Source organism: Glossina fuscipes, unplaced genomic scaffold, assembly GCF_014805625.2.
Source record: "Glossina fuscipes isolate IAEA_lab_2018 unplaced genomic scaffold, Yale_Gfus_2 155, whole genome shotgun sequence".
NCBI classification, from domain to species: Eukaryota; Metazoa; Arthropoda; class Insecta; order Diptera; family Glossinidae; genus Glossina; species Glossina fuscipes.
The window spans coordinates 1,190,599-1,206,992 of record NW_023998498.1 but is presented as its reverse complement, the minus strand read 5'-3'; the positions used below and the strand labels follow the sequence as shown (position 1 = coordinate 1,206,992).

Sequence of the window (16,394 nt, the reverse complement as noted above, 5' to 3'; positions counted from 1 at the left end):
GTCCACTTTGTCATTGCTTTGTTTGTTTATTTATCAGAGTGAAGAAACAGATGTTATTTTCTTGATCTTAATAGTGAAAATTTCTTTCTTTTTTCTGTTTTTTCATTTACGTATGAATAAGGTCAACGAAATAGACGCGAAAGTTTTACGCAGTCAGGATCGAAATATTTATCAATTATCGGATTGGTCGCCACCGAAAGTCAACTTGGCTACTCTAACCCCCAAGTACTTACTAAATAATGTTCACCACAATGCGCGCTTCACTTAACATTTTCGTAACGTTTTCGCTGTTATTATTCAGGTGGAATGAAACGAGCAGAAAAAAAGGACAACATTTTTTTTATATTTATTTGTAGCTGATAAGAAAAAGCTGTTTGTTCTGCGCTCCGTTGGAATAAAGAATTCTGGGCATATAAGCCACAAATCTATTGACTTAGTCCATCTCCATTCAACATACCGAAAAAAAAATAAATAAAGAACTAAACAAACAAAAAAAAAGATGTCGAAAGTGCATAGAATAGGGTGATTTGTAAATTGTGTAAAGATTTAATTTAAACTACAATTTATGAACAACTTGCTGAAATAGTAGCTACAATTACTACGAAAGCTGTGAAATGTCGCCAACCAAGAGCAACCGAAGCAACAGTCAGCACAAGCTAACCGCCCAATGGAAAAAATTATCCACGGTTTATTGAGATTATGTGGACTAAGCCACTAAAAAAAAATATGGCTTTCTTTTCGATGCGCGATTAAGAAATGGAAATCTTGCAATATCAAGGCCGTCTAGTCAATCAACCGTGGAATTTCTTTTGAGACATAAATCACTCAAAAGAAGCGTGGTCAGTAATAAATTCGAACTCGCGACCTTCTTTATAAGCATGCAACTTTTTAATTGCCAAAACCTGGTAACCATACTTGACAGAGTAATTCCTTGAGGCGCGTTTAAGTTTATGCGAGATATAATCAATTTGATTCTTGTCTGTTTTCATATCCTTGAGCTAATGCGGCTCTTACTTCAAACTGATTACCGCAGCGTTCAATAAATGATTTCTTGTCTCTTTGTCCTCCTTTCCTCCTCCTTTTTTGATAGCCTTAAAAGACCAGATGTCCGTTTCGCACCTTATTCATTTAAAATAACGGGTGTTGTTGGACAATACGTTAAAGAGAGTAACTCTTAACATTTCTTTAAAATACTCCCTCAATTTTACTAAAAAGAATCGAGTCGACACTTATTTCCACATCTAATGTAGTATGCTGATTATTATTTTTTTTACAATAAAATATTCATAATATATGATAGAAAAATAGACAAAATCACAAATTGAGAGGAAATGTGTCTTCACATATGCAATAGGTGCAAGATACACTAAATCATCATCAAGTAAATGTTATAAAAGCTGCTATCACTACTTGAAAGTTAAGTACTTAAATCTGGAAATATTTATATATAATAATAAGATTTTCAACGAAAAATTTTTACGGCAACTTTGTGCTAGAGTATGCTTCTTATTATTCACGCACTATTCCTATGATGATAGATTAATATTGTCTCTAATACTCTTAACTATCAGAAGATTCCACAGAGCGCACAAAAAATATACTACACCGATGATGATAAAATAAAATGCATAAACAGTGTATTGACCCTTTACTGTTAAGGCGAATCCTGTGTCTGAAATAACCACAACAGTGATGATAGTTTGGAAGATCAAAGCCAACAGTGTGTTAATGCCAAAAACCAAACCGAAACTGTCTTCCTCCAAATGACGGGCTACTTCAGCACTAAAAATTTGTAAAAGAAATTATTTTAAAAAGCTTCGGAACCATTTCGCTCTACCTACCTCGCTACTGTTATGGTAAATGCATACAAAGCACCAAAGACTACAAAACCTACGTAGGAAAGAAAGATGTTATCGCTTCGACAGCATAATAAAATGGCTCCACCTTTCAATGATGACAAGACGGCTAAAACTAATATATGGGGCTTTAAAAGTCCAGTATGCATGTAACCAGCTCCTAAAGCGAAAATTGCAGATAAAGCGGTAAGCGTAGCATCAACTGCTCCATTCCAAGCAATCTTCATATAAATTAGAAATATAATGCTTCACACTTGTAGTCGAATGAATTGGGAGTAACTTACTGAGGAGTCTGGTTTTATATCTTTCCACAAGACTTGTATATAGGAAATAACTTGGAGATAACCACATAAACCCATTGCATACCATAAGGACCATTGAAGCACTTTTACGTTAGTGTAGGCATTATAAAAATGCAACCATAACAAGGAGGTAGCTTTGAGTGGCATTAAACCTTCATTAACTTGGCTTTGTGACTTTGCATCTCCGGCATCTATCGTATCATGATTTCGACTCTCTGTTGAACACTGGCCGTCAAGATAATCATGGTGATGAAAATACAAACTATTTTTGACTTTCGGTAAGAACAAAGCCCATAAAGTGGCTGCAATCTGCGCTAAAAATCACATAAACTAAAGTAATGACAAATCTAAGTAAGTGAAAGTAATTTACAATCCTTACTTGCGAACGTAATGTAATTCAAGTCTCTATAGTTCATAACTTTTAGAATTATTAACACTTGCGCTGAAGTTCCGGCCACCAGCTTACCTAAAAACATAGCGGCTCTTGTGTGCGATGTTACCCGAGGATAATACTTTTTATCAACTTTAGCATAAATGTATGTATAGTAAGCTACTTCAGTAGCCATGTAAGTACCGTAAAAAAATTCCAACACTTTCAGCGCCTCCAATGAACTAGTCCACAAAAGCATACTCCACACAACGCAACCAGTTACACCACAAGCAATTATTAAGGGCTTATACCTGGAAGAACGAAATTTGTTCGCTTTTGCTCGTTAGATGATACAACGTTGATGAAAGATGATATACTTACCGTAAAAAATCCGTCATTAGGAACACGACTACCAGCTGAGCTAAATAGGAATATGTACCCACAGGATAGACTTGACGATTTACCTAAAAAATTTCAATTTACAAAGAAGAGTTTTTCCAAATTCCGATTATGCTTACCTCATCTTGGGTTATGTTACGCCATGGTCCAAGTAAAAATTCTGTAATGAAAGATTCAGAAGGTCTTACTTCACGTAGAAATCCGAATAAGCAAAGTATGCACGAGATTTTTAACCATTCCTTCATATTTCCAGCTCTCAATGCAAGCTTCTAATATATAGTTTATAATAAATAGATGGCTACTGCGTTATTTAACTGTAATTGCGACATCGGTGCGAAATGACACCATGTTACAATAACGTCAATGCAGGTGCAAATTATTGTTTGTGCCTGTTATCAACTGATATACTTCATTGCTTTTATTAATATATATATGTACATATATTTCTCTAAATACGTTTCGTCCAAGCCGGTATATTAATATAGAAATTTTGAAAAATTTTATTCCAACATTTGGGATAAATAAAATTATAATAATAATTTCAAATACACCATTTAGTATTAATCTAATAATTTTGCAATATTGTTCGAATTTTGTCGGTTAGATAATAAAGTTTATCCAGTCTAGAAGTACACAGAAATTAAGTTGTAAGAAATAATCTAGTTTAGCAGAGAAAGGGAAAGATTGAAGAGGACAAGAGATAAGCTAAAAGCTTTCAACTATATACACGTGCAATTAGGAGAGCGAGATTGAAGCGTAGTGACACGGTGTGTGCTAGAGACGGCACTCAACATTGTATTATTGAGCTTTTTTTTTGAGAAACGTATGACCTAAAATAAATTCTGCAAATTGAATAGCTTATTAATAAATAAAAGTATTTGAAAAAACTTCGGTTATATTTAGAATCATTGCTGGAGAGGAGAGGAGAGACAAGATAGGTGTTAATTTTTTCCCCTTTATGGTTATAACCAGTGAAAAGCCCATTACGCTCTTATGAATTTGACTTCGTAGTGGCGTTAGATTTCAAACGGGCAAATGCTTCCCTGAACCGACTTTCGCTAATTCTAACCTCACCGAAAAGCTCGTTGAGATCGCAAAATGACTGCTGTGCTTTGCGTCCTTTCTCAAACTAGTACAGTGTAATATGACAAATATAAGTATGATTATCGATACGTATTTTTATAGTCTAAAAGTAGAGAGCTATTTTCATTCAAAAATTTATAAAATAATCTAATATTTATTAAAATACCGCATGCCAAAAAAACGCCTGATAATCATGCACCAAGCTATTAAAAGCTTGTATTATATTGACCAGCCATTGTCAACTTTGAAAATGATTCCTACAGTCGAGAGCTAACATTTTACCACTCCTTAGCAAGGGCATACATTCTCAACTTGTAACAACTGTTTGTCTTCTTCCGTTAGGACGTCTAAAGTATTGTTGAAAACCTCATCGATCAACTTCTTCTGCCGTATTAAAGTTAAATTTTGCAATTTGCATAGTATAAACGTCGCAATCTTTTTTTCTAAAGGAGAAAAATTAAGACAGGAGCAAAATTACGTTCCATATTTATTTTGACAATTTTGAATATGTTGGATTGCCCACTATTTACACCTTTAATGCCCTCCTTATATCCCTTTTGATCGCCTTTAACAGCTTCACCGATACTTCGTAGAACCATGGCGTTGGAACTGTATTCCTTACAATTATGTCACGACATTTTAAACTTCTATTCCTTATTTATGGATAGAAAACAATTTAAAAAAATAATAATTAGCAATAGTTAAAAGTGTGCGAATAATAAAGTTAATAAGAGCTCTACATGAGTAATTGATTAATCCAGTTTATTAATAGATACACCACAATAAATGTGGTTGACTCACTTGCAATTTTTCGTTCATTTATGTTGAGTCATAAAAACGAACCCTACAAAGGATTTTCTTTCGCTCCATTTCACAAAAATATAATGGAATGTTTCGCTTATCTCAAAGACTGTGGCGTGTAGTTTGGACACAAAAAAACTCGACGGTTATGCGGACAGACGGACAGACAAGTTAAGATGAATTCAGAAAGCCTGAATCAATCGATATAATCAATGTAATAAAAGATCTACCTCAAGTTTTTCTGGGTGTTGTATACATCCGGGAAAACTTATTATATCCTTGTACCACAAGTGGTGTAGAGTACAAAAATTTTAATAATTTGAAACAATAATCTGCGAATCGTGGGAGACATTAATATTTATATTGTGTAAAGCATAACAAACTGTGAGAAGCCAAAGACGTCCCTCGTTTTGCCCTCACAGCTTCTTCGTCTCTGAGGGGGGAGTGCTAGATTAAGGTAGGTTAAGCATTAGGATTAAGTAAAGGGAAATCAGAAAGTGAGGGTAATTGGCTTGAGTTGAAGTTGAAGTCAAGTTATTGTCTACACAAGAGATAAGTGAGTTAGTTTAGTTTAGGCTCGAGTTTTAGGCAACGAGTTTAGTCTAGTTTACAGTGCTGAGTAGAGCTGTTCAAAGAAAATTGAATTTCTCAGAAGTACGCTTTGAGATGGCAAATCGAACAGTAGTATGGATGCAACTTGTAATGTGAACTTGAAAACTGAATATTAACTTTATTTTGAAGTCGTAGGAGTCGTGTTTGTTTAAACCTTAAATGCAAAGTTTAGATCAAAAATTGCTAAATGAAAGAAAGTGTAAAGTAGCTGATCGTTCATGTTATTAAATTAATGAATTTGTGCTATTGTGTTTTTAATTTTTACAGTCAATATTTACCACAGTACTTGTTTATCAGTATTCCATAAAACCGATTGACTATTATGTACATACATTAGGGAAGCATTAATCATCCAAAATGTAGAGTTAGGAGATGGTGGGAAATAATATTAAGGAAGAAGGAAACAAAGTTGATTACAGAATTCTTGGGTCTCTAATTAGCTTAACTAAGAACAATAATCGATCGTTACATCGAATTGAAAAGACAAAGATTATTTATTTATTAGGTTTTTCCTCTTTTTTTATATTTTAAATCATTTTCACTTATGCTCGATTTGAGGGAAATTTTTAATAGAGATGATATGCGATGACGATTCTAAAGCACTGACACTGATTATAAAGCGAAAATATGTATAAACAGTAATTAATGTGATGATAAAATGTTTCTGCAAAAATAAGAAATTTACTGAGTTAAAATATTTCACTACTTTCTTCAGATTTTAATTTCAAGAAAACCTACACAAAAAATTTCTAAGAAAAATACACCAAACATTTCTAAGAAAAATACTGCTTTGTCGCCGTTAATTTAAAAGGTTGAACATCCCTTCATGTTATTAAGTTTTTAATTTAAGCTTTCATTTTCCTCTACTTGCTTATCAACTGTTTTTATAAACACAAAACAAAATTTAAAAGAAATGTGCAGAAACAAACAAGAAAAAGCTTGCCATAATCCAATATAAGAACGTATTAATAAAGAATTGTGTATTGACAAATATTATAATATTTATAATTTAAAAAAAAATAATTTGCGCATTTTTTATTTTATTTTATTTTACTTACTTTTACATGAAACTCAACTACACAAAATTAACAGTCGAATTCAAGAACACCTTAAGAGTAAATCTTATACCGATCGTTTTATTTATTTATTTATTTATTTAAAAACTAGTATACATTATAAAGGATGATACGAAGAAGAAGAATAATAAAAACAAAGTACAAAGAATAATAAAAACAAAAGTTCATGTATAAATAAATAAAAAGGAACAAAAATCATGTACAAAGCTAGCACAGAAGCAACAAGAACAGATCCAGGTTGTAAGTGAACCCCTAAACTATTGCAAATATGCATAAGCTTAGCATCCGACCGCGTTAACAACACCATATAATTTTTGAAATAAAAAAAGGAGATATTAAGAATGCAAGTTAGTTTAAGCACGACAGAAGTGAATCGCGCGTATTAAGCAAAGTTGCTTTGATAGACTTTAAAGAGTCCGATAATGAGAATAAGTGGTAGACATAATTTAGGTTCTTGCAAACAATTTTGAGCGGGTTAAACAGCTCATAATTGTATTTACTTCGACTAATCAAGTGCATAGAGAAGCGGCTAGGGACGTTAAAGCTTATCTTACCAAGTAATGCGGGCGAGTCCAAAGTACCATTTATTACTTTGATTAAAAGGGAAACCCCAGGATCCCCGAAGGATAACAGAAGCAACCTATTTCCGTGCTTACTTACATTTTAATAAATGATAATAAGCCTGAATATGCTTTTAGTTTTTTGAAGAGGAAAGGGCTACTGCATTAGTATTACGGGGTCGATCACGGGGGATAAATTTCTTAATTAAAAATGCAACTGACCACAATGATTTATTTAACAACATATCTATGTTTTCAGTCAGAACTAGCATTTTAAAAGACGAGATGGCTCTAGGCTGAGAAGGAGCCAAATTAAAAATGCTAACACGCCTTAAATTAAGCGAATCGAATCAGACTTAGTAGAACTCAGAGGTGACGTACCACACGCTACGCTACGAGTTGTAACTTTGCTAGCTGGAGAAGAAGGTGAGTGCTCAATGTAACGACACTCATCAAACCTAGTCTTAATTATTTCAAAATGCTCCCACAAGGAGCCGAGATATTTGCTCAAATCTGAGAAACAATTTCTCGTCTCCGTGAAGAGTTTGAAGAAATCTATGTCCCGGTTCCTATAGTCAGTACACACATCGTAAGCCTCTTGAGGGATCCCATACTGCATCAGCACCACGGCCGATAATACCAGCAAACCTTGCATGGCAAAAGCGATCACAGAGCCAACACGCGATGAGTCGTTCAGATTCTGGACCTGTTTTCGCACCACATGGTGTAAATAAACAATCCATATCCAGTGAAACACGACAGAAGTGGATTATTAAAAAAAAAAAGAACAAAATAACAAAGAACAAATTTAACCAAACTTCTACTTTACGTTGACACTGTAACAAGAAAGCGAAAGCGAAACAAACTGCAAACAAGCAAGGACATAGCTGGCATAGTAGCTAGCATAAAAAAAAGACTTTTACAAGAGCTCAAATTTTTGATTGCAAAAAACCAAATGAATTACGCGTAAAGACTAATTTGCTTCCTTTACTTTAAATCACTCACTTTATTCCTAAAGATATTTATAACTTTAGACCACAATAAAGCTAAATAGCGGAGTGATTCAAAAAGAAATTAAATTATGTCTTGCGGAAAGTCAAAGACGGCTGCACGGGTGTAGAGTTGCCAAACTCTGCAGTTAGCTGTTTTAAAATTTTAATAACAAATAATAATCCTTTATTTTTGCATTTGGAGGGGAAATGGATTAGGCCGGTTAGCAAACAGACCAATATACCCAGTAACGTGATAAGTTTTTGATATGAGTCTTTCTTTTGGGTTTATAGTTGGTAGCAGTAGTAAAGACGTTAGCTTTGGATTTTGCCGTGGCGATTGTATTGATGTAGTGTTCATTGATAAGCTCGATAAAATTGCAACGAAACGAGACAAAAAGTGTTTATAATTTGGTTGACTCTTGTTGAAAGAGAAGCCAGCCGTTTTAATAAAGGCAGTTAACTGTTTTGTAATGGCTCTGTTGCGAGCACAAAAAATTTTGTATAGTCTGCTGTAGATATTGAAAATCTCAAATATATGTTTAGTGTTCTTGAATTTTTTTGCACGTAAAAGAAAGTTGCTCAGATAACTTTTTTGTGTGAGACTCTTCACTTGTGATGAATGTGAACATCTTTGAATACACTTCGTCATTGCACATGAGTCTACTGAGCATCTCAAGCTTTCGTTTGAACTTGTTGTTTCACGATATTTGTCTTAAAAATCACGCACGATATTATTTCGGATTCTGGGTGTTTTGATAGAAAGAATTTAAATTTTTAAATATCAACAGTGTCTTTTTTGTGTAATTTTCCAAAAAATTTGAAAATCATTTCAAAACACGCTTAATAATAGCAATAATTTTGACTGGTTATAAGGCAACATGATGATCCAAACAGATAAAAAAAGAAAACCATTCGCTTTGAATTGATATCCAGAATTAAATTTGGCTCAAATGTGTTAAAAAACTGCATTTCTGGATGCCATAACCATCTCTTGATGGAAAAACAACAATGCAATTTTAATTACAAATCTTAGAAAGGTCTATTTAAACCACAGATTTTGACATTTAGAAAATGTTAACGTTTTAAAGTCAACCTCCACACTTAACCAAAGAAAAATAAAATAAAATTTTTGGTTGGACCTACTACGATTTCTAATACGATATCAGGAATACAAAGTCAGGTTGTAACTACAGCAGGATTTAGTTACCATCACAGCATTCTAAAACCGAGCAACTGTCGTTTTACAAAACCAATGCTAATAATTAAAACTAAAATATATTTATTTTTTTTTGTATTTCACACAGATTTTTTAATTTTTGTGTTTACCAACGATGTTCGGAAGGAAGTTTTTTGCCCAAATTTTTGCAACGAAGGAAGGAAGAAAGATTCTTAGCCCTCTCGAAGTATATACTATATCCTTGGTCAGCATCAAGTTCTAAATCAATTCAAGCACGCCCGTCATTTACCTACCTATGTAGGTAAACATGGTGGATATATAAAAAATCCGCTCACTGCCGACCATAATATTCTTACTTCCTAGCTTTTGCTTTTCCTACTTATTCTTTCCTATTTTTCTCCTTCTGCAGAATTGTATTCGTCGTCATTAGAAGTTCTGCGGAAAGCCGTTCTTTTCATTGATCTGTGTTGAGCCCTATAATAACTTATACTGAAATTTTACATCCTTCTTCCAAGTTGGGCAAGCGATAATAATATTTTAAGCCCACAGAAAATATGGCTATTAAGAAGCTAAAATAAAAGTAAAATAATATATATATAATTATTTTCATGCAAAAATTTAACAAATTTACTTTTTACTGCTCATTAGAACTTTCACCAAGCATATGCGAGTTTTATCAAGTTATAGCACTTACACCCAAAAGTTTGTTTATCTTTTAAGAACGTTTATTTCATGTAATATGTAATGCATTGGTATAGCAGCAACCAAGCGTCCAATTGCCATGTTTTTTACATTCAATTGATATTCAGATATCAGCTTATGTCACAAACGCTGTGTCGGTTGCTTTACTATATTATATTATATTATATTATAAAAATGCTCACTGCATGAAGGGAGTACTAAGTGAATCGGAAAACTTTGAACCTGGCTTGACGGAAACGGATTAATTCCTAATCGAATATAGGTCGTTCCTTTTTGGGCGAATTGCCATTGCTATAATGGTGAGGTAGGGATGTGCAGAGGCAGGAGGTTCAAATTGTTGTGTTTATACCTAAGTTACAAATTTATTATCGTTGAGTAAGAAACTATAAAACTCTAACATAAAATTATGTTTTGGTAAAATTTGAAGTTGTGTTCTAAATAATTAAAAATATTGTACGTTTATCGAGATTAATTTTTTTTATTTGATATAAGCGAGTAGGGTTCTTAGCCTGAACCCTTCCGCTGCGTAAAATACAGCATTCATCTCATTTGTAAAATAACTCAAATTCAATGCGATTTCAGTATATAACTTTTCATTTGTTGCTCTGAAAGTGCTTACTCTTTTGTCTTAATTTCATTATCGATAACAATAACAATAAGCTTGCATGGAAGCCTGATCAAGCCTGTTTGTGTTTGCCCTCGAACGTTACCGAAATAAATAGCATTGTTGCTAAAAATGTTAGTTTGATGCCAAGTAAATACATCCCGCTAATTCAACGAATGATCGTTAAATAATAAGCGGTAATAAGCGAAATGGCTGTTATACCGTTGATGTTGATTAGCAAAGTGTGTTTTATAATCTTAAACTATATAATTTTTTGTATATTGTGTTAAGGCAGCTTTATAAGTGAACAAATCTGTTTTAAACATATTCATTGCAAAATGAAAAATGAAAATTGCCGTCGGCGTTTCATTGCATTTATAATAAATCAAATCAAATGAACCACGCCCATAATTGGCCACTTCATGACTCAATTCGGGTGGTAATAGACGCGTGGCTGGCATTAGAATCTCTTCATAAAATTTTTCATTACTTTGGTTGATAATTTGATGCGTCATAAAGTCCCAATCTCTCCGCAATAATAAATATCACAACTGGATTACTTACAACTGCAACAAGTAGCTGGCCAACAATAAAATTTGCAAGTTGATGGTTAATTTAAATTCTTAGATTAGATTCTTATGTTTATTTGCCGATATTAGTAAATGTTTCCACTTTCCGTCTGCGACAATTATTTTTGGGGTTCTATTATGACTTTTTTTGATGCATTATTGTTAATAGTTGAATAAATTTTTATTTATTTTTTCATATTTTATAAATTTTATTGTTATATTTAGAGAAAGAAATTTTTTTAACTATTATTTAATATATTTTCTAGCTTTTTGATATCGTTGTTAGTTTTATTATTATTACAATTGTCATTATTAATTTGTTTTCACCTTGTTTTTTGCATTCAATGTGCTCAGCAAATAGCGCTTACATTGCATTGCATCAGCAGACATGTTGTGATGATATCTTGCTTGAAGAGTTCATCATATGATTCAATTTTTTTACATAAACACCAAAAAAGGTAAAGCATATGTTTAAAAATTTACTTTTCTTATTTAGAGCTCGAATTTTGTTACTTTGTAATTTAACGGTAAATGTGATTCTAAAATTTATTATTGATTAGGTATTATCGTACTTGTTCTTCTACATAACATAATTAAATATTTTACTGTTGCATGCAAATCATATGTTTAACTATGTATGACGTTCACTTGCTAAATCGATTAGAGAGCTGACACAGTAAGGCGTCATTTTCGTTTTCGGTTTAAGAACTTCCAAGTGGTAAAAAGGTCGGTAAACTCCCTACCATATTGCTTTACAAAAAATTTTTACATACCGCAGTTTCAGAACCATCAACATGAATAAAAAGTTATAAATTATAACAATAAGGCAATTGACATAAAAGTAAACAAGCTTGTTTCTTGATGGATATTAAGAAAATTAATTAGTTATATGTAATATGTATATATCTGGTATATTTTTGTGTACAAATTGATCCATAATTTGGCAACTACCATTTATCACTTTAATAAAACAATTTGATGAATATATTTCAACTTTAAAATAAATGGCTTTTACTGTTTGGTTTTCATAACATATAAAAAAAAAATGTATACTAATGGCAAATAAACATAATTTAGATAAATAACTTTAAAATTTAAAAGAAACAATTATTATTTGCATTTTTGCTTGTTTTTCTTTTTTTTTTGTATTTGAATGCGTACAAGTAAATCAACGACGGTGAATTTTTCTCAATTGTAAACAAATTCGGACGAGCTCTTTGAATTACTCTCAGATGCAGCCAATTTGGGACGGGCTCTTGTAGTTAAGCTTAATTGTAGATTGTTGAGTTGTTGAAAGTAATGCGGAAAGTGTTGCAAACTTAGGCTAAAAAAAAAAAAGAAATATAATAGCAGTAGAAAATGTTTGAACGCAAAAAATAATTTAAAATAAATTCGCTTTTCTAATATAGCAAGTTAATCCCCTGAGGTGACTTACATTTTTTGTTACAAAGAGATCGAGCAGATCATCGTATAACTTGAAGAAGTTGAAAGAACCTCTAACATCAAACATATCACATCGGAAAATTAGATGCTCAGCAGATTCGACAACATTGCAAACTTCACAAATATCACAGGGTATAGCACGAATATACTTTGTCATAAGTGTGACCACTCATCAATCTATAAAGAATTTTGATTTCCCAGGAATTAAAGGAAGCTTCTGAAAGGGGTGTGTGGAATTTATTTTATAGAAAAGGCGATTGGGTTTAACACGCGTAATTTCTTTACATTCCAAATTGAAAGATGTGGTTGCGAATTGCCCGCATTGCTTCATTAGGAGTGTATTTGATGGACAAGATTGTCCCATCAACTTGATACCTTTTTGCATGAAAGTCGGTTTTTTCATTTTAAAAAAAACCGCAATGAAGAGGTATCCAAACAAGATGGCAGTCATCCACTTGAGATTCATGTAACATTCTGGGTATATCAAACACATATTGATTCCCTGCATCTTTTTTATTTATTAGAAGTAGAACTGACTTGCTATTCGAAAAAATAACAATTCTCTCGATACCATCAGTAATAGCCATCCTAATAACATGTCTGATGACAAGCAACTCGACAAAAGTCGAGGAAAGCTCCTCCGCCACTTTGACTCTATGTATTATTTTAGATAGACGCTTCACTACCAAGAAGCTAGATATATTATGTCCGACGGAAACGTCAGTGGTATATATATCAAAGCCGTTGTTGTAAAGAAGAAAAATCCTTTCTTGACAAAAGATCCTCATGAAAAGATGACATTTTGCTTAGAGCTAGAGATCAATTCAAGAGTGTTCGTGAAGACTTTACATTTGTTGGCAAAAATTCCAGAGAGGAATTGAATTTATCTTGTCAAAAATGACGCAGTTTTTGATAACAAAACGTGCAGCTGCAAGGGATAGTATCACTGAGAGATATAACTCTCTGAAAAGGAAAAGATTCATTATTTTGACTTTCATTAACTCCTTGGCAGTGAAAAAAAAGCTCTTTCGGAAGCGAGCCATTCCCCAGAAATCACATTGAAAATATGTTGAGAAGTGAAGGGGTCAGTCTAGTACAACGATTCAACATTCGATTTTCAAATGTTTGTATACGTTTCTCAATATATTTTGGGAGATTGAAACACGTAGAATTTGTAAATGCAATCTTAGACCTGAGTAAAGCTTTGTATACAGTCAAAGCTTTTTTGGGAGGCAAGCCCGACCGATTGTTAGTCGTGAGTTTGATGGTATTGCATTTGGATTGATAGACTTTGAAGGCTTTCTTATAAGCTCCACTGTCATTTAAAATTCTACCAAGAAATCAAAGAAATTTCGCCTGATCAACTTTAATTCCTTTGATGAAGAGACCGATTTCACGTTTAGAGCTGTTGGCAAAATAAATAGTACTACTTTTGCTGTGGTTAAAATATAAATTAAGAGGATTATTTATTTATTTATTTATTTCACTTATACAAGAAATTCAACTAAAACAAAATGGCAGTCGAGTTCAATTGACTCTTAAAGTAAATCTTAAAGTTAATTAATAAGAAAACTTAGTATAAGTACAATAAAACAAATAAGGAGGAAAAAAAAGAAGAAAAAAAAAAAAAAAAGCATGTACACAACTAGCATAGAGCCACACCCACACCAACCGATACAGGACCAAATTGCAAGTGAACCCCTAAGCCATCGCAAACATGCATAAGCTTGGCAACCGATAATTGTTAACAACAAATTAATTTTCGACTCATAATGACATATTTAAGGTTAAGTCAGTTTAAGTACGACATAGGTAAATCGCGCGTATTAAGCAATGTTGCTTTAATGGACTTTAAAGAGTCCGTTAATGAGAATAAGTGATAGACGATTAAGATTAATATAAAATAAGAAATTACCGAGAGATTATTTACAGCCGCTGAAAAAGATGAGCCCGCAGACACAATTTGAAGTCATCTACATATTGAAAAATATGAGCTTTGTCATCTTAAAGATAATGGAAAAAGCTGTGTACAGATTGAAGAGTGTGGACCTTAAACAACTGCCTTCTGAGATACCACCATATATTTCAATTTTTTCTGTACCCATCGCCAACACATGCTTGGATAAAAAATTTAGTATCCACAAACGTATTTGAAGAGGAATTCAAAAGTTTACGAGAATTCTACCAAGCTTAATTAGTTTATTAATTAATTAAGTTGACAGAATCCTAGGCTTTGCTGATGTCCAGGGAAAGCGTAACTGTTACTTTACCAGCTTTTTTTTAAAATAACTATGAGAAAAGATAAAGCATATGTTCGTAGATTTGAGTTTTTGATAGGCGTAAGCACGAACTGGAATAATGTTCCCAGTTTTCAAGAAATACATTAGTCTCTGCTTAACCATGAGGTTGATAATCGTTATGAATACAGATATTAGTGAAATTGGTGTGAATTTACTTAAATCATTAAACCTAAGCCCTCTTTCTGGAATATAAAACATTCATTAGCTCACGTAATGAAAAGGGTGTATTGTTGAGACTACTAAAAAGAAATGAAAGGTATTGTAATTAGATTGACATTTGGAATATAGCTCTTGAGCATATCCAAGTGTTTTTTATTATAATTGTCATTCTACACAGCATAACCAGTTACTTTTCGACTAAAATGTCGATGACCATTGATATAATTCCAGAAAAAACGTGGATTGCCATTACCACATAACTCTTTAATCTATATTTCGTTTTCCCCTTTGTAACTATAGGCCTCCATTCCTTCATTGTTTTCATATATTAAATTGGTTAGATTGGCATATTTACTCATTCTTTTCTTGCAGTTTTGTGTTTGCGACAAAATGTTGACCGGGAAGAGTTCCACCAAGGTGTAGGTGAGAAGAACTCAATATCGGAAATGTTGGTTCTAGCAACTTGATCACAGACTGAAATTGAGTTGATGATAAACCGGAAGGAAGATAAACTTTAAACAGACGGTCCATAAGCAAGTGACGTGAACAATTTTTTAACGGAATTTTTGCGAATATGAAATAAAATGGGAGAGTGCTGACTTTTGCCAAGGGAGACGTTAGTCGTGTTCCAGCTGAATGATAAAATAGTTGAATTAGAAAAAGTTAGATTTAAGACACTTCTCGCCATGCGACAACTCCAGTTACAGTGAAAGGTAGTGTTACGATTATTTAAGACATTAAATTTTCTGGCATTGACGGCATCTATAAGGATCTTGCGTTTGTTGGTCGAGTCTTGATCGCCATACGAGCAATGTCTTGCATTGAAATCTCCAGCGAGAATCACAGAATCACATTTTGTTAACCATCAAGAAAGGCACATAATCTCTGTATCTCATCACGAAAAGTTTGTACATCAAGACTGGGTGAAAAGTAGCATGATGCTATGAAAAGATTCGGTTTAAGATTCGTGGTTTTGATGATGATAACGTCAACAGCGGAATTATAGGGAATACGTTTGAAATTGGCGCCTTTCTTGTCTAGTATATCAACACCATTATAACCATCATCTCTGCATTTTTGGCTGAAGCATAATTGGAAACTTTAACTTCGAAAAAATTGTCATCCTTGAGGAAAACTTCATTTAAGATGCAGAAATCAATATTATTCGAGTTCAAGTAAAAATACAAAACTGATAACTTACGTCGAACACTTTGAATATTATATTGTAAAAACGAGGTCATATTTTATTAATAAACGGTTGACCGCAGCGAGTATTAGCACAATGACAAACTTTTTCTTCAAATTCCTTACACAGATTCTAAGGGATCATTGGACGGATATATTCCTTAGTCTCAGAGATTAACCTATCAAGTTCCGAGGAATGCAAAT

General features: G+C 33.0%; 1 protein-coding gene across 1 annotated transcript; it reads right to left on the bottom strand.

The window, feature by feature from the left end:
* Nucleotides 1-1,229: 1,229 nt before the first annotated feature.
* LOC119641622 (thiamine transporter 2-like) lies at nt 1,230-3,594 on the bottom strand. Its single transcript, XM_038040398.1, has 6 exons — nt 3,047-3,594; nt 2,910-2,992; nt 2,538-2,839; nt 2,141-2,472; nt 1,842-2,077; nt 1,230-1,782 (listed from the first exon to the last, which is right to left on the bottom strand). Exons 1-6 carry the CDS (start codon nt 3,170-3,172, stop codon nt 1,527-1,529), a joined length of 1,335 nt encoding a protein of 444 aa, XP_037896326.1. The 5' UTR covers nt 3,173-3,594; the 3' UTR covers nt 1,230-1,526.
* Nucleotides 3,595-16,394: the final 12,800 nt, after the last annotated feature.